At 39.7% G+C, this 18,200-nt stretch overlaps 1 protein-coding gene across 3 annotated transcripts in view; it reads left to right on the forward strand.

Annotated features, from left to right (window-relative positions):
- SMPD3 (sphingomyelin phosphodiesterase 3) overlaps nt 1–18,200 on the forward strand; it is a 106,947-nt gene that overhangs the window by 77,344 nt on the left and 11,403 nt on the right. For all 3 annotated transcript variants that reach the window (XM_072346264.1, XM_072346265.1, XM_072346266.1), the window contains exons 3-6: nt 6,038–6,113; nt 13,139–13,294; nt 16,223–16,312; nt 17,586–17,649. In XM_072346264.1, coding sequence (XP_072202365.1) covers nt 6,038–6,113; nt 13,139–13,294; nt 16,223–16,312; nt 17,586–17,649 — 386 coding nt within the window. The remainder of the gene's footprint in view (nt 1–6,037; nt 6,114–13,138; nt 13,295–16,222; nt 16,313–17,585; nt 17,650–18,200) is intronic.

Genomic DNA, 18,200 nt, shown 5'->3' on the forward strand with positions numbered 1-18,200 from the left:
AAAACGGAAAAATTACAAGTCTTGTGGGTTTTGCTCAATTTCTGAAAGAACTCGTGTCTAATTAATGTTAATTCCTAAGCTTATTAACAGATTTAGTTTTCAAATTCTCTGAAAACTAATGCTGTTCACAGGAATTACAGTAATTGCGCAGAGAACATGTTATTATTCTTTGTTTTAAAGGAAGCCTAGCAACCTTTGCTTTATGTGCAAACCTAGCCTTGCTCTTAAAAGAGGTGATGTGGTTTTGATGGTGAAAGGAGCTCTGACTGCAGAACTGCTCCCAAGCAGAATTTACTTGCTTGCTACTCTCCCAGCATCTGCTCCTTATGTTCAAAGGAAGGTTCCCACGTTACCCTCTCTGATTCTTTTGTATTTTACTGATGCCTGTAATTTCTGCTTGGGTTATTTAAGCTTTCTTTACATTCTCATAACAAATTTGTTGTGCTGTGGTTACAAAGGGCTGATGCAGCTGCGCAACCCACATAACCTTAAAGACTGTACAGAAAAGCAGGGTGGCTGCTGAGGCCAACAAGAGATCAGCTAAAGATTTCAGATTTTCTTCTCCTTGATCAGTTCTCCCATATTCGAGTTATCCCAGGATGTTAAAAGAAATCTCTAGTGCTGTTCATGAATGTGTTTAGATAACTGTAAAGCCGCCCCATTTAACTTAGGAGGGTAAACTAAACATTTTCCACATGTTCAGTTCTTGCTTTAAAATGTTAATGTAAGAATTGGACGGAGTCCAGTAAACTTGCTGAGAGGTTTTTTGTGGTTTTCTTTTTATACAGTAAAGAGGTAACCCTACCCGTGATACTTTACCATGTTTACTTCACCTTGATATAATTTAAGCTATTAATCATGACCTTTTTCTCCTTCATTAGTAGGGACGTGCTAAAACTTTTGTGGAGGATGAAATGCAGGTTGGAGAGAGTGAGCTGTGGGCTTTATCCTTTTCAGAAGAGGAAGAGCCTTTTCATTCATGGCACCAATTTACAGCCACTTTCCCTCAAAAATAAACTTAATGAAGCTTTGCCAAATAGCTAATTCTCTCAGCTGCTGGAGCAGCAATTGTCACATAACAGCTACAAAAAGCCAGAATGAAATAATCAAGTTCTACTGTGGCTAGAAAGAATCGCAAAGCACCAAACAGAATTTTGTGCTCATCTCTGACATGTAAAACCTTTTTAAAAAGTTATTTAATATGCTTAAATATATTAATAATCATGTATTAATAATTTAACTAACATATCTGCTTTAGAAGCCACTACATGTCCCTGAAGGCAAAAAGCAGAGTTGTCAGTGTGCTAATACAGGACGCGTAGTTTTGCAATGGGTCTGTGCTCACCAAAAATAACTACAACAAAGAGGGCAGGGTGCAGGAATAAAGGACATCGTTCTTGGAAGTTACCCCTAATCTAAATCGCCTCTGTTGGACAGCAATGTTTGAATTGTGTAAGTAGCTGCAAGTTTTCCTTGGCATCATCTCTCAGCTTGAGGGGGAATTAGGGCAGTTTGACTCTGTATTCCAACCTGGTGCTCATCTTGGCTTTGGAAAATAGCTAAAATGGAGGCAAAGGAAGGAAAAAACTCTAAGAAAAATTGATACAACCTCAGAGACCATGGAGAAGTTGAAAGAGGAAAGCTGCATTGTCCATTTCTTTCTTTTTTTCTTCCACCGCACTACTGTTACTCACTGTATTTACACAGGATGTCTTATGGCCTTGTCCTAGCAGCTGAAAGGGGAGATACAACTATGTGCTGCTACACAGCTGTCTCAGAGCATCAAACCAGGCCGGACCCAGGAGTGTGCAGACACAGTGTGTGCATACAGCTGCTTTACCTGCAGTAATTCATTAAATTTCTCCTCATATATTTTTAACGCTACTAAAACTGGCTACATATGGCAGGATGAGCGTTTCTGTGGGAGAATGTCACTATCACATCTACTGTAAAGTCTGTCTGTGTGCCCTGATCCTATCTGTGGTGTCTGGATGAAGTAACTTCAGGACTCTGCACAGATGATGCTCCTGCTGAGTTTGTTTCAAAGGAGAGGCTTTTTTTTCCATGGAAAATGCAGGTGTGCTTTTTAGCCTACCTAGTTTTAATTTGTAATAGGAACATCATTAGTTTGGTTCACGTCACGACCACAAACCTGTCTGCCATACAGCTATTTACACACTGGAGACAGGCCTTCTTCACAAGAGTAGAGCAGGAATCAGTACTACAATTCACATTTATCCTAGTGACAAAATTGACAATTTAATTGTCAAATACTCTGATAAAATGAATGGTGTGATTCATCTACAGCCCAAGATGTAATTGAATCATCATGGTGAAAGCTACAGCTGTTCTGAGTAACAGCCCATCTCCCTGAATAGTTCCTAATGTTACCTTTGGGTTTTTTGGCTGTGTGCTGACTGGGGTGATGAGCTCCCCAGCTCTTTCTCTGCTATGCCAAAGTCTTAGTTCTGGTTTGCACACCTGGGTTTCCTTCCATGAATTAAAAGGCGGTGGCATATCCTATAAACACGTATGTCTGTAAACCCTTCATATTAGAGGGTACACACAGGAGTTGAGAAATTGCCTGCTCATCTCAGAATGGTTGTGTGCCTCCAGCTGCTGTGTAGCTTCTACAAAAAGGTTGCTTCCCTCTTAAACTCTTTATTTTTGTCTACGTGTTACTGGACAGTGTTTAAGAATCTTGTTTGGATCTTTAATTGAGTGTGATTTTTCCTGAATGGCACAGCCTCCATTTTTAAGCATAAAAGAATGTTTACTTCCAGGTATTTGATGATTTGCTGACACAGCAATGGCAGATCTGAAGCTATTTGTTAATCTGTTCTGAAATGCCCCCAGTGTTTATGCAGCATTTCCCTGTTCCTGTGTTTACATACTTATTGAGACTCAGATAGAATAGCACTGTTCTGCACTACTGGGACAGATGTGTATAAACGTAAACTGTTCAAGACAATATACCTGTCATGTTTGCGGCTTTGTGTACTTCTTATACAGGAAGATGGTAAACATGAAATGTGCAGCATTTTCCAGTTAGCTCAGTAAATTCCCATGGCAGCGAGTAATGGGATTGAATTCAAAGTTATTTCCCTCACTCTGGCTGTAAAATTTCAACTGTTGAAACTTGAGAAATTTGTCACCACGAATCCTTGCAGTGCAGCCTTGTGGACTTGACTTCTTCCACAAGCACTGTTTATTACCTGCTACCCACCCACTGCAGGACACAGTAGTACTCTGCCTTGGGGAAGCTTTCAATACACAGCAACAGGAATTTACACCATTTTGCACTGTCCGTGACAGTGTCAGCATGGTACTTCCCATGTATTCTACTAATGCTCTGTGGCATAAAGTGATAAGGAATCTTTTAATGGAAAGTATCTGATGTCAGTCTCCTGTGACTGAAAAATTGAGAGCTGTCAGTTTTTGCACTTAGTTCTTGTTTAACTCACAGGCAGGGAACTGATGTAAATATCTTGCAGCGGAAACTGGCATTTTGATTTCCAGGCACAAGTACAACCACAGCAGACTTAGTAGGGGAACTCAGATTGAGGTATTACTTTACTATAAATCTCTGTATTAATAGCAAAGTGGTACACAACATATCTAAGACTTTAGAATGCAGTATCTGAATACTTCCCTATAAAAAAACGTATATAAATGAATCTGTTAGTGATATTGATACTGCAGACCAACTGAAGTCAACCTAGGGTCAGGCTTATGAGGAATGAACTACTCTGGCTTAATTACTTACGTATATTTTCTATGTAAATATGAATTCAGAAGTTCCTTCTGTACTAAGAAGCAGCAGTATGTTTTACTTGTGAAGTGCTGGCCTGGTTTGGTGGAAGTAGAACCTTTCTGCCAAGATCCACGTTGCAGGCTGAACTGAACAGTGGGTGTTCTCCTCCTGCAGGACTGCCACGAAGTTGGTTAGGCAGAGTCACCACAATGTAACATAGCCTTGAAAATGGAGTGTTCTAAATGTAGCTACAGCACTTGGCCACACAAAGGAATGTTTCTGCACAAAATTACAGGGTTTGTAGTATTTGGGAGGTCAAGTAGTTTTCCTCACCATCCTTTTTCATCTGTGAAATACCAAACTAGACTAAATAATCAGATTTTTATTACTATTTTATTTCAAGCCATATTTAATGCGTTAATGTTTTTCCTGTAGCTGGGAATTGACTAAGAGGCTGCAAGAATATTTATTTTCTCTCTCTTAGTAGTTGCCATATTTATATTTTCCTCCATTATAATTATACTCAAAACGACTCCGCTTGGCTGATTACATCAATACTGCCACTCAAAATAAAAGCCACAAGTCAAAGAAGCTGGAGGAAATGGGAAATCTGGGAGACGAGCTGCTTTGGATATACTTCTATTCTGGCACTTTCCAAAGAAATTCTAATTATGTTAATGAATTATGCTAATGCCTTCTGCTCTTGATTTTTTGTTCTGGTTTGGTTCTCAGATTAGAACAGTGTTCATGAAAGCACCTCTCCCGTCTCGCTCAGAGGTGCGCTCTGTTCCTACCAAGTGCACAGCCAAGGGGTGCTGTCCCCCTGGTGGCAGCGCTGGGTGGTGCGTGTTGTGCCCACTGCAGGTCGCTGTAGCTGGTGCTCCTCCTGGGCCATTTCTTGTCATTCTTGGAGAGCTACGGATCCCAAGTCCATTCCAGTTTAGATAGGCAAGTACAGGGACACTGCATTCCTTATTTCTGATTGATGGGTGTGTGGTGCTACAGATAAACTTGTTTATGAGTACGAGGTTTTGTGAAGAACTCCATTAAGGCTGCACAGGAAATTCTAAAGCCAATTTGAGCTGACTTCTTTTTCTCAAATGACTGCAACTTGTATTTGCACATTTAGCTTTTAGACTTAAATCTTTTATGCTTTTCTGGAAAAAGATTCCATCTGCATTAGGCACTAAGAGGATTCTAAGCAGCACAATCTTGCTCTGAGATAGAACTTTACATGCAGTATTTGCAGTGTGGTTATGTTAGATAAGAATGGAAGATGTTTCACAGGCACAGTTCTTTGCTGCAGCAGGAGTCATTGCAATTTGTAGACCAGCAGACTTTACGACAGTTTTTGGTGCTGATGTCAAACTCTCATTCCGAGTCACTAAGTTTGGAAAGTAGTATTCATGCACCTGCCTGCCCTGGGTAGTAAAGGACTTAAACAAATGGTTTCCTGGTTTCTCTTGAAACCACATGCATTGCAGAAGAAACTGGAATGATATTCCTTCTAATTCACCTCTGACACTGTGACACATTCAGACCAAGGCAGCCTTTGGGAGGAAGAGTTCTGCACAGCCCAAATCCTGCAGTACTCAGTAACAGCCATCCAATGGATCTCTCTGTTCTTTGAGATCCTGCTACATTCTTTTGAGTTTAACAGAACCCACTGGCTTAGAGGTAAATCAATCTCTTATGTGTACATCCTCATCTTCCTCTGCCTTCAGCCTCCATGAAGGAGGTTAACTCTATGGAAACAGCACTAAGAACACCATCAATATTGGTTTGGAATCTGTCTAAACTAGGATGGAACAGACCATGGACAGAATAATGTAAGATGTTTATTGCATGCTTTTCTAGCTGGGCCAAAAATTGGAAGTTAACAAGGCATTGGTAAGTACAAATGACTTCTGAATTCACTTGCTTCAAAGCCAGCTTTGCATTTATAGAACTGATCAGATGGTTCTTAGCTTTCTTATTGGGTTCTTTCCAGCTGTCCAAGGAAACTGACAAAACTGTGTCTGTGTGTGATGGTGGCTCACTTTTCTTTTTGAAGCAGTGGTGATGAGGAAGGAGGGTGTGTGTGTTAATGCAAAATGGGACCTCAGTGACACCAAGTGTGATGATCAGGTGTTTCCTGAGGGGTCTGTGTTCCCAAAGAGAGGTAGGTGGAAACAATGGAGAAAAAGGCTGGTGGCGTGTATGAGCACTGCACCCCTGGGGCTGGTAGTGAAGCTGTATGAGCTCCTCCATTAATAACCTTTTTATCTCTTCCTTTCCTTTCAGGTGCAAGTGGGAAGTACACCTCAGGACCAAAGAATTGTGGGATACATTTCCTGCACTCACTTGCAAGCTATTGCAGGTACCGTCCTAATTTGCTTCTCACAATTTCTCACTTTTCTATCCTACAACTGGTATTGTGCAAAAGCTGCCAGCAATGTGCATCCAGTGCTTCCTACAAAGAGCAGTGTGCATTGACAACAGTGGTGAAAGAGTGAAAAAAGAAAAGTAGACAAGTACTTCATAAAACCTTTCAATTTTTTGTCTGAGTAATTAAGTATTACAAGATATGCACTGTAAAAATTCCCTTGAGAACTCTTTTTCCCTTTGCTCTCTCTTAACCAAATACTACCATTTCAGCAAATACATTACTGTCACCATTAGTTGCATTTATGAACCCAGATGGTGGCTACCAGCATATAAACTAACGTTATATAAGCAGTTATTCCCATCAGAAATCAGAGGTGGAGAAAAGCCTAAATTCTCTGGTGTTACCTGCCAATTTCATACATAAACAGCTGGCAATTTCCAACTATTGCTGAATTTTTTCCTTAGACATGTTTTAAAAGCAGCCCCGCTGTTATATTCATTACAGCATGAGCCAGCACATTATGTCTCCTTTGTTGTATGAAACCGCATTTTCTAAGATCCTTAAAGATAAGATACAGTTGAGCGGGGCTTGGAAGGATTTGTTAAGAATCTTCACTGAATTAACAAAAAGGAATGAGGTGCTCTTTAATAGCAGATGTCTGACTGTGAGATATCTGGATTCCACTGCCCATTATACACAGACTGGAATTTCATGTAGCTTATCAGATTGTGGCTGGGCTTGTTTCCTTCTTAACCATTGCAAAAACGTTTATGACTTTCTGATGACAGAACCTTGGCTCTCCTCATGTCAGCAGGTAGAGCTAGACAGACTTTATCTCCATTTTACAAACCAACTCCAGAAAGAGAGGGCAGGAAAAGTTAGTAACTTCTGGTCATTCTGTTTCATTTTTAGTGTTCTTAGGCATATGTTTTGAAGTTTCTCCATTTTAGCTGTTGGCATGAACACTTGTTAATTAAATGTCTATGGAAAATATTCTATGTTTCTCTCCTTCGATGTTTCTCTTCCTTCTTTGTTCAGCATCAAAACTATTAGTTTCAGGCCTTATAACAGGTGTAGTAATGAAGTAACAGTCAAGTCTAAAAGCCTTTGCTTTGTGCAAAGGTAGGAATGCATATCCTTAGTTTCACTTGATGTGACTCTTGGGCTCCTGAGTGAGTGCTGCAGTGCACCAGGCAGCCCTCCTGGACCAGCTGAGGACAGAATGCATGCTGCAGGTTGAGACAAGACAGAAATGCAGAACTTCGAATCTATTCTTTACAGTATGTCTGGGTTAACCCAGACAGACAGCTTCCATTCCTCCTACAGTGCTTCTGTGGCAGCGACAGACTTGGGAAAAATACTGCCAATCCCTAACGTGCATTAGAGAGACCGGAGAGTTTTAAAGAAGATTCATGAATTTTTCAATCACGTTTTAACAGTGTAACACTGTTTAGTTTTCTATTTCTAACTCAGGAATTACAGTAATGTACTGTGAGATTGCTGTCGTAGAGCTGGATGCTGTTATAGTTTAGGTTATAAAGCTCTAGTTTTAGTCCAGTTTCTTTTCCTTAGTTATAACCACATTATGACATCCCTCAAATACTAAAGAGAAGTGGGAGGGGATATATGTATGTATGTATATATGTATATATATAGGGAAGTTAACATTCTTTTTTACAAAGTCAGTCCAAAGCTTCTCCAAGGGTAAAAAACTAACTTTCCATTTTCCTATTCATGTTCTTGCTTTGTATTTTTATGTTTATCTGGTTCAAGCAACATTCAGATAGAACAGACAAGGATCTAAGAGTCTAAATGTCCTTTGATAAATCGTACTAGTTTATGTAATGAAATAGAAAACTGAAGTTCATAACAGTCTGGCAGAGCTACACATTGACTTTTATCATCTGATTCAAAACATTTCACACATTTATAAAAATGTCAAAAGAAAACCCTCAAGTTCAACTGTGTGGAGATGTGTTATCTGTAGCAACAAGCGCTGCTTTGCAGGTTAGCCATTAAATCATCTTGTCACACAACTGGGCGCAATTTGGCTTCCCCTCGAGGATACATAAACTTGCACTTGACAGCTCTGGTACTTACATGAGTATAAAATGAAGGGACCCAACTGTTTCTGGTCAGTGAGGAACTAATGCTTGTTTTTGTTTGTTTGTTTTTGAAGAGAAGTGCTGAGCTAAACCCTGTTCTAAGCAATTACAATTTCTTCAGAGCTGACTTTCACCTTTTTCACTAAAGCTTTAGAATTAGATGTAGATTAAACTAAACTCTCAATTCTGTACCTATTCCTGAATGTTGTTATGAAGGAGCTTTTCCATTTCCACTCTGGAAACAGCTGCATCTCAGTGACAAATGAGGGGTTCCTTGATGAGTCTAGAATGTTATTATTTTCCAGGGGGCTGTTAAGTTTACGTGGTTCTTTTATCTTTTTCAGTTAGTGTTTAATGTTCTAGGAAGATTTTGCTGCCTGGAATCTATCTAATTCCCAAGCCCTTTTGAGTCATGCCTTTTAGACACCATACCAAGAGACCTAACAGAGGGAGCCTCAAGCTACTGCAGCCCAGGTGCAGATCATTTGCACTGAATGCTCTCTCATAATTTCAGACATACTCCTTTTTGCATTGCTTTGTGAATCTAGTCATCAACGTGTGCTGGCAACTCAGACTGTTTCAGAACTGGCTTTACCAATCCATATGCAGCTTAAGCAGAACTCAGCTCGAGACTGGGAGAGATCTCTCAGTGTTTGAAATCATGGCTATGCGATCAGTAATGTCTCTGCTGTTAAGCATCCTTAGGCAATGATTCTATATACATGTCTGAAGTAGCAAAGCTACCTTATCCACACCATATCAGTCTGCTCTTGCCTTTCCTCTCATTTACACTAACACAGCTGTTGCAGGCTGTGCTGTACTTGACTGGGGACCTTACCTAGCTGCAATTTAACTCAGCAGAACAACAGGGTACTTCTGTTGCTGTTGTTTCAGTGTGGGTTTTTTTTGTGATTGTTGAAGTGTTTTGTTTTTTTTCAATGACTGTTCTGGACTCAGGTTTGGCTTCTCCTCTACTTAGGTATCTGACCAGGTCAGTTACCCTCATCTCCAGTGCTACAGGGAGCTGTTAAGACAAAGTCTCACTAGGAGGTTTTGCATCCCGACATGTACAGCACCTGCTGTGTAGCTATGGGAAGGCAGATAACACTAGTTTAATACTTATCTCAGAAAACTGTTATATTCAAGCTACACTTAAGGGATTTTTTTGTTGGTAACGGAGCTGCAGCTCATTTCATTGCAAACTCTTCATGCGCTTAAGTGCAGTTGCTTCCATGACCTCTAGTGGGGAGAACTAGAGATGTCAGAGAGGGGAGAACTGGAAACGGCAGACTATCACAGGTCCTGAACTTAGTCTATTTCTAGAGCTGCAGTGCTTTCTTTTGTGGCTTTCTGGTGTGCAGCGCTTATAGAAGGCTCACGGCTCTTAACCAGGGAGATGTATGTCACTATGCAGTTAACGCTTTTTTAGCAGTGATGGTGCATGCTGCCTGTTGTCTTTCACAATGTCTTCCTGAAATGTTTTTGCATGTCTTTCTTCTTTGTTTTTCTCAGTAGTTTCCTGTTTTGGAGAATTTTACCTTTGTGTGTCTATTAAGTGAGTTTTATGTTTATTAAGTGACTTTGCTGTGTTTTGTTTCAGGATGTTATTGTAGTTTTATGCCCTCACTGGTAATGGCTGTATTATCTGATCACTCATCCTAAATGAAAATATACCAGATAGATACTTAAAGAAAATGCAAACAGAATCCTGACAATTCAGGGAGGAATTAGATAGCTCGTAGACAGCAAAGTAATATATGACCAGGGCTCTGTGTAGAGCAAGATAAGTTACTGTAGTCTTGTCAATACACACCAAGCTAGAAGTTGCAAGGCAGGCCAGAATTGCTGGCTTAAGGAGATAAGCTAGGATAGAAAGATGCAGGTGATGCAAAAGGAGGGTCTGTGAATGTTAATGAGCTTCACTATGAGTGAGATGGCTCTGGAGGGATCTTTAATTAAAGTGTATGAATGGCTGATGTGAGGGTGTAAGGAAAACAAAGGCAAGCTCTCCTTGGTCATACAGAACAAGAGGCAATGAGCACAAACTCAAATGCAAGAAAGAGCATTTAAACAAACGCCTTTATAGTGAAAGTGGCTGAGCAGGGGAGTAAGCTGCCCAGAGGCTGGGGAGTCTCCATCCATGGAGATGCTCCAGGCTCTACTGGGCAGTTCTGAGGGGCCTGTCTATGTGCCCATGCTTGGGCAGAGTGGATGGACTAGATGGTTACCAAACGGCCCTTGCAACTTCTTCCTTTTCCTGAAGCTGCATCTTTAGTTAAAAAGAATGCAAACGTTATTCACGCACGCTGTTTGTGTTAGTCACTATCACCTGCTGTGGGCTGTATTTGTTCCATGTGACCTACTTCTTGTGCTTTTGTCTAAATACATCTTAACTGTAGTGTTTCCTTGTGCTGTGCAGTATACTGGTATGCATGATCAGCAAATACATGAAGTGCACTTCTGCACTGTACGTGCACTCTGGTAGCAAGGGGGTTTTCCAAGAGTTCAGTGGACTGGATTTGTGTCAAGCAGTGCGATTAGGGTATTATCTAATGTTATCAGCAAGTACTAGAAACTGCAGGTCAGGGAATAGTTCCAAAAAGCTCTTGTATGAGCTTGTGTATTACAGCCCAACTGTTACAGATCTGTTGGGAATAACTGAAGATTAGAAGGACAAAAAATTAGATTATTTGTTGTTTGAATTAACATTCCGAACAGATGAGTCACTGTCAGAACCTACTCGAGGGTCTCTTTTCCTGGTCGTGTTCTTTTCAATATTTATTTAGGATTGTATCAAAACACACTTGGTGGAAAGTTTTTGATTCTGTTTGACTTTAACTGTTACTTTAAAAGAACTGCCCCCCATATTCTGGAAAATGCACCACCCCCAAGTTAATCGTGCTATGAGAATGAAGGGCTGATGGTTAAAATCTGTGTGCTAATGCGGTTGCAGTGTGTTGCAGAGTTCACGTTTTAAAAGCCTATGAAGTGCGGGTGGCAGCCTCAGGTGAGGTGACTGATTAACAAGCTGTGAGCATGCAGGCTGCACCCACGATCTCCACACTGAGTGACCACTGAAAGCAGTTTCGGACACACAGAACTGATGTTTCTAATTGTGACTTACAACATTTTCGCAGCCATCACAGACTGGCAAAGTAGAACCATTTTGGTTAATGGTTTGTAGGTTAAAGGAAAATTTTAATGAGAACAAGTGACTTTGGGCTCACTGTTTTTGCTTATGATTGTGGAATTTGAAAACAAATCTTCTCTTTGAAGAGAAGTGATGTCCTAAATTGGAATATTGTTTCATGTCCGAAACAAGCCAAGCTGTAACTTCATCACAGGGACAGGAAAACAGAAGAAAAGGAAAGACAATATAGTGAACAGTTATTTCTAGAATGTGTCTCTTCCTGCTTCTTTCCCCACAAGAAGCTTTTACTGATTCTCCTAAAATGATTACAGTGATTAATTCTTTCTTACACTTTGTCACCTAATGTGCTTGAAATTAAGGGTAGGTAGTTGCTATAATTAAAAGAGCTGGTTTGTACCAGCTTCACAAACAGAGCACTTGGTGACCAATCCTCCGTAACTTCCCGCAACCAGAGCGAAGAATCTGGCTATTTATTTCTGAAGTACGGCCTACCTAAGCCTATGTTGTACATATACCTTTAAAAGTATGAAATACTTTCAGCTTTGTAATCCTTACAGAACCCTTCCTTGGATGGATTACTACAGCATGAGTAAATTGAATGTTGACATGTATATCCTGGTAACATTTGAAAGTTAAATTTTTCACTTTTGATCTTTCTTTGCTTTCTAAATTTAAAGTGCTTTACTGCAGAACATGCTGTCCAGTCTTGGCTAAAGGGTGATATGTACTCTGCATTCCCAGTCATTAATTTAGTGTATCCATATCATCTTCCACTTGTGGAAAGGAGCATGATTATTTTGGTCAGTTTTCTGCAGCAGTGTCCTGTCTTCCTGTTTCTTTAGGAGTGCCTATTATGATTCTGGAAGAAGATATTTACAGCATCAAAACATGGTTCCTTATGAACTTCATACTAGGCTGAGCATTATGTAATGAGTGAGCTATTATCCAGCCTGTTTTTTAATTTCACACCTTTTTTTCTACAAGATGTCTGACAATAGCATAACAAATAATATCACTATATTATTAATGACAAAAACAAGTCCATGTTTAAACAACTACAGAAGTAGTTCACCCTTAAGTACTCATTTCAGACATTTGACTTTGACTGAAGTGTTTGTGAGGAATTCTAATGACTTCTATCTGCTCATACTGTACCAGGTATCCCATAGAAAAAGCTGTTTGAAACCATGTGATTAAGGCACTTCCCTATGTATAAACAACTTCACGTGTGCAGTGTTTCATAACCAGAAAGCTGGATTTTCATCTCTTGTTATTCTATGTAAGAACTTTTAATATAGCTAATTATGTAGGTGAAATTCCTTCTGTTGCAGATAAGGCCCTGCAAGGCTATCATACCATTTACATCTCTCATAAATCTGACCTCAGTGGCTCAGACTGGCCTTGTCTAGGCTTAGCAGTGCATGTGCTAAGTTTGGTGGGTTCTTTCCTCATTTTCCAGAGAAGGAGCTTCTTTAATTTTGTTGTCTATATCTGCCCTGCTGAAAGCATAATGTTTGATGGATAAAAGTAGAGAAAATGAGATTGAAATAGATGTACATTATTTCTGTCTTCCTAGTTTGCTTTAATCTCAATAACCTTTAAGTGAAACAGGTGAGCTTCTGACCTGATCTGCTCTGTCCACCGGACCAGAGCAATGGCCTTCATGATTTCACTGGATGCACTGCAGGCATGCAATGTTCTGAATGTCACGCTAAAATAAAGTCTTATCTCTTGACATTTCTTTCTTTTCTTTGCTACAGGAGACACTACTGTTCGATGTGAGCAACTGGATATGCTTCAAGATTGGCTGTCTGAATTCAGAAAATCTACCTCCTCCTCCAGCACAGCCAATCCAGAGGAGCTGGTGGCTTTTGATGTAATCTGCGGAGATCTCAACTTCGATAACTGCTCCTCTGGTAAGATAAGCTTTGCCTTCTCCTTGTGTGTGCCTAACCCAACATGGAGTAGCAGAGTTCTTGATATGTTCATTTTGTGGGTTAGAGCAGTGTACAAAGTAGTGACTGACTTGTGTAAGGAAAGGCTTAATTGCTACAGAAAAATCTTAAGGTAAGTACTGGTCTTGTCGTGAGCCAAGAACAGCAGCTCACACAAATTCTGCCAAGTTATTAAACGTGATGGTTTTTAAGGCACAAAGGGCAGTAATTTGCAACTTGTTGCAACAGCAACAATGGAGAAGAATCCAGCTGTTTAGTGTTACTTGTGTGAGGTAAATGTGCTAAAGCACATCATGTAATTTTAGTTATTAATAAAAGAGGTGTGTGCTATGGGATTTTTGCAGAATAATAATAAATTCTTGCAATTAATAGCCCTTTGATGGTGCCCATACACAGATGCAAGAGATTAATGCCCTATAGAGGCACAGAGGTAAGCTCAAGCTGCAGCTTTCAACTGGGGATTCAGCAGTTAGAGAAATAAAATCATTTGAGTAGGAAGGGACTCCTAAAGGCTCTCTGATCCAGCTCAACCATATGCCCAGAGCCCCATCCAGCCTGACCCTGGGTGCCTCCAGCAATGGGGCATCAACAACACATCTGAGCAACCTCTTGAGACTACTGAGTTTGTGGATTAGCAAGTGAATATGTAAACATCATCACATGTGAATTCTGTAGTCTTCTTAAAAAAAACTCGGTCACTGGGACAGAGAGGAACAACTCCAATAATTTAAAACAAAACAAAGCAAAATAAGTGTTGTCAAATCACAAAAATAGGTACCATTCTCTCATCTCATGGCTTATATCAGATACTTGTAGTGGAAGACTTTAGCAAAGTCAGAGAAACATTTAACTGAGAAGAGACCACCACCCCAAAACAGCCTTACTGTACATTTCCAGCTCATTGGTACAAGAAGTTATTTAATCGCAACTGTACAACCTGATATAAACTCAGGATGGCTGGAGGAGGTTCTCTAACTTGTCAGAGAATCCATTATGCTTAGTGGAGATGAACATGAAGGAGTAACAGCTACAGAATGCTGCAATGAAACTAATTTTGTTAGGACAAAACAAAGGTAGTAGGAGTATTGAGATTTTAGGGAAGAAAGGGGGAAATTCAGTCAGTAACCATCTTCAGCTAGTCACAATGCTATAAGAGTAGGTTGAGGAGGCAACTGCAGCAGTCCCGGTGAAGGGAGACAGGAGCTGGGGGATACAAATGGGCACAGCTGCTTCTGTTTGACAGTTCCAGCTACAATATTCTTGGATGGCCTGAAGGCAAATACATCCTTCAAGGAAATAAACTATCCATTTTCTGCATACCATATCAGAGGTATGCCCAGTCAGACTGTGGGAGTCCATGTAAAGGGCCATAAGGTATGAAGAGAAAGACATGAGTGGAGCTGTAAGGTAATATGTACGGTCAGCATCCTCTACCTGAAAAGTTTTGGTACTCTAACCACTCCCTTGAACAAAAAGTACAAAGCAAAAATCAATGTCTTTGTGACTTCTCTTTTTAAGGAACAAAACAAAACTTTTGCAAATGTAGTTGTAAATGTTGCTTAAAATGTAGCTTATAAAAATATGTTTTTGTTATCTGTAACTTACACTTTGTTCCCCTTTAAAATTCACTTGGCCTGGGAACTGAAATTAAGGTGGCTATTTGTTATTTGTAGATTGCTTTGCTTCCTTATGCACTAAACCAGATTAATGTAGCATTTAAAAGTGGAGAAGAATTCTTGCCAATTTTACATTACTCATTGTTTTAGGGACATTTCTTAGGATTGCAGCAACCAAACTGTTGGGTTTTTCTGCCTTCAATAATGAGCCTTCTGTAATTCTGGGTATGGGTTGTTTTTTTGTGTTCTTTCCCACTCCACAGATTGATATGGCAAATAATTAGCGCTGTTGCAGTGAATATCAAGCTTCTATTCTTAGATGTATTTACAGTACAGTTTTCACAGACCTCCAGGTTCATGAATAACCTTATTCTTTTGACAAATATTCTGAAATTAAGTTCTCCCTCCCAGCTTTAGAGAACGATATCACAAATAGTGAATTCTCACTTACTGCAAACACTTAAAATACCATTTTCCTGTCAGGTTGGTCTCACTAGTGTCAAATATAGATCACTATGTCAGATACGGTGCACAGAACTACTACTCACTTATTTGTATACTGAGCATCTGAAATTGTTATACGTGTATTTTTCTAGGGTTAAATTTAGAGATCCTAGGAGCTTGATGCACTGTTTGGCTTTAAATGCAAGAAACATGGTAGCAATTAAGAAGAGATTAATTTGAAAGCTGAGAGATCGTCATGATTATATTTACAATGCCTTTAATGCTTTAGATGATATCGCAAGTGAATTATCAATTGCCTGTCCTTTGTCTTATTTATTACAGCTTGAAACACGTTCAGTCAATTCTTCTGAAGCAAGTGAAGCACTGGCTTTTATCTCAAAATTTGCTGAGGTGTATATATACATCCCCAGCAGCCATTTACAGTGCCACTGTGAAGTCAGTCCAAATCTCTGCCTCATCTGATCTCAACAAAAAGTTTTGTATAAGTGTATACAATGCAAACGAATTACAGGGTAAGGCAATATGTCAGGAAACCTTCAGTTTAGAAACTAATAAATCCTATCTTTTGTAGATAGACTTTGTAGGAAAACAGATATTTATTAGCAGCATTTGTTGGAATTTCTGGTTAAGACAGGATATTACTGTGCAGTAAAACTACTGAGCTAGTTCAGTCCTCTAGGAAATGCACGTATACCGAGTAGCAAGGCTTACCTTTTATCTTGTGGTACAACATACATAACAGTTGTCCACAGCCTTACAACACACAGCTGATGCTGATGTGTCTTTTTTTGTGCTTCTTTCCCTGCAGAGGACAAGCTGGAGCAACAGCATTCTCTGTTTACACACTACAAAGACCCATGTCGAATTGGTCCAGGGGAGGATAAACCATGGGCAATCGGTAAGACATTCTCCAGCCATCAGTTTATCAGCTCTTGTCTGTCACTCACAGAGCACCTATAAGCAGCAGGCAGTACAGCTAATGGGCAGTAACTGTTTGACAAAGACCAAATATTTGAAAGGAATTTATCTCAAAGGCAGCAACACAAATTTTGTAAACCTTGACAATGTTTTGTTGAACTTTAATTAAGGAAATAGATATCTCAAAAATGAGTCCAGTCTAGAGCTTATGCGTCAAGCTACTTGAATGCCTTCCCACCCTTACTCTACCTTTTAAATAACATCTAGGTTACTTTGCTAAGAGAGAGCCTAATTATTGTTTCTGTGTTTTCTGTATGCAGTGAAAACATGCACCTTCTGATCAGAATGTTCAATCTGGTGTTACAGAAACACAGTGAGGATGTACTAGTAATTCAGCAACATTAGGAACTTGTAGGGCTCACCTTATATAAGATTTCACAGAATTCAGATACTCAAACATGCTAAGAATCAGATGAGCTCAGAACAGTTTTCAATGAAGAAACATCTTTTCTCTAGAGGAGCAATTACAACTGTGAAGATGTTAAATAAATAAATAAATTTGGGACTACTTCATAATGTGGATTTACTCTGTTGTAATAGAAAGCAAGTTTCTCTGCCCCTTAAACTCAAAAGGGGCAAACAATATTTTGACAGGTCTAGAGAGAAAAGTTGCTTTGAAAGACTAAGCAAAGGCTGCTCCTGTTGACTGTAAGTAATGAACAGGACAGTTCCTTGCCATCAGAACCTATTACCTGTTGCTAATTCCTTGTGCACCTAGTTTGAAATAGGATACAAAGAAAAACTGAGGCAGGAAATAGTAAGGAACAGGAGACAGCAACACGTAAGAGTAAAGTTCATTTTGATTGGAATGCCTACCAGGAAATCAGAAGAGACTTAGCTAAGCACTGTGTTGTGGTAAAGTGGAAAAGATGAAATATGGAGGGTGACATCAAAAGAAAAGGCACTAAGTATTGTCATCCTGTTACTACTGCATTATTACATTTGTTCAAAAATAATCTCTCAGATTGAAAGCATCATTTAGCCAGGTGTGAGATGCAGCCTCTGTAATAACTGCTATGGATATTACTTGTGTGACACAGGAGTGAATATAGCAAGTGTTTTCAAATCAGAACAGTGTTGTCCCCCACCCCTACCACATACACTGTCCTCAGACTGCTGTACCTCAGAAGCTTTCTGAGAGGCAAACACCAGGGCATGTGCTGGGATAGTCACATTCCCCTTCCCGTTCACAGGTACCTTGCTGGATCCTGAAGGATTATATGATGAAGAAGTCTTCACTCCAGACAACCTACAGAAGTATGTAACTCCTAATTCTCCCACATATTCTAAACAATTCCTTAAAAAGCCAGTACATTGCTTGCTATTTAACATTTCATCAATTGCAGTGTTATTTTTATTAGTTTTTTTATTATTATTATTGTGGAAGTGTTGGGGTAGAGGGAGGAAAGGGAAGGAAAAGTAGCTGGTTCTCAAAGCCAGATAGAATTGGCTTCAGTGGGTGAAAAGATGAGAGCAACTGCTGACAGTGATTTGTTTCTAGAGTTGGTCCTACCTGGATAGGCCTCTAGGAGGAGGATCTCTGAGCACTGCTGAAAAGGGCATGCAGACAGCTTGTCTGAAGATCTCTCTGTAGGCAGTCAGCTCCAATGGCATTGTACTGTAAAGGACAGAAACAAAAGCGAAATGTAATTTTCCTCAAATTTAAAAAAAAAAAAAAGTTTGAAACAGCCCATTAACTAATTACTCATGCTAGAAAGCTTGCAAATCTCAATAAGAAGCAGCAAGCTCACAAATACAGAGAGGAATTTATTAAAAACAAAAACATCAGATACAACTAGGAATGTGAC

This window comes from Excalfactoria chinensis, chromosome 11, assembly GCF_039878825.1.
Source record: "Excalfactoria chinensis isolate bCotChi1 chromosome 11, bCotChi1.hap2, whole genome shotgun sequence".
Taxonomy (NCBI): Eukaryota; Metazoa; Chordata; class Aves; order Galliformes; family Phasianidae; genus Excalfactoria; species Excalfactoria chinensis.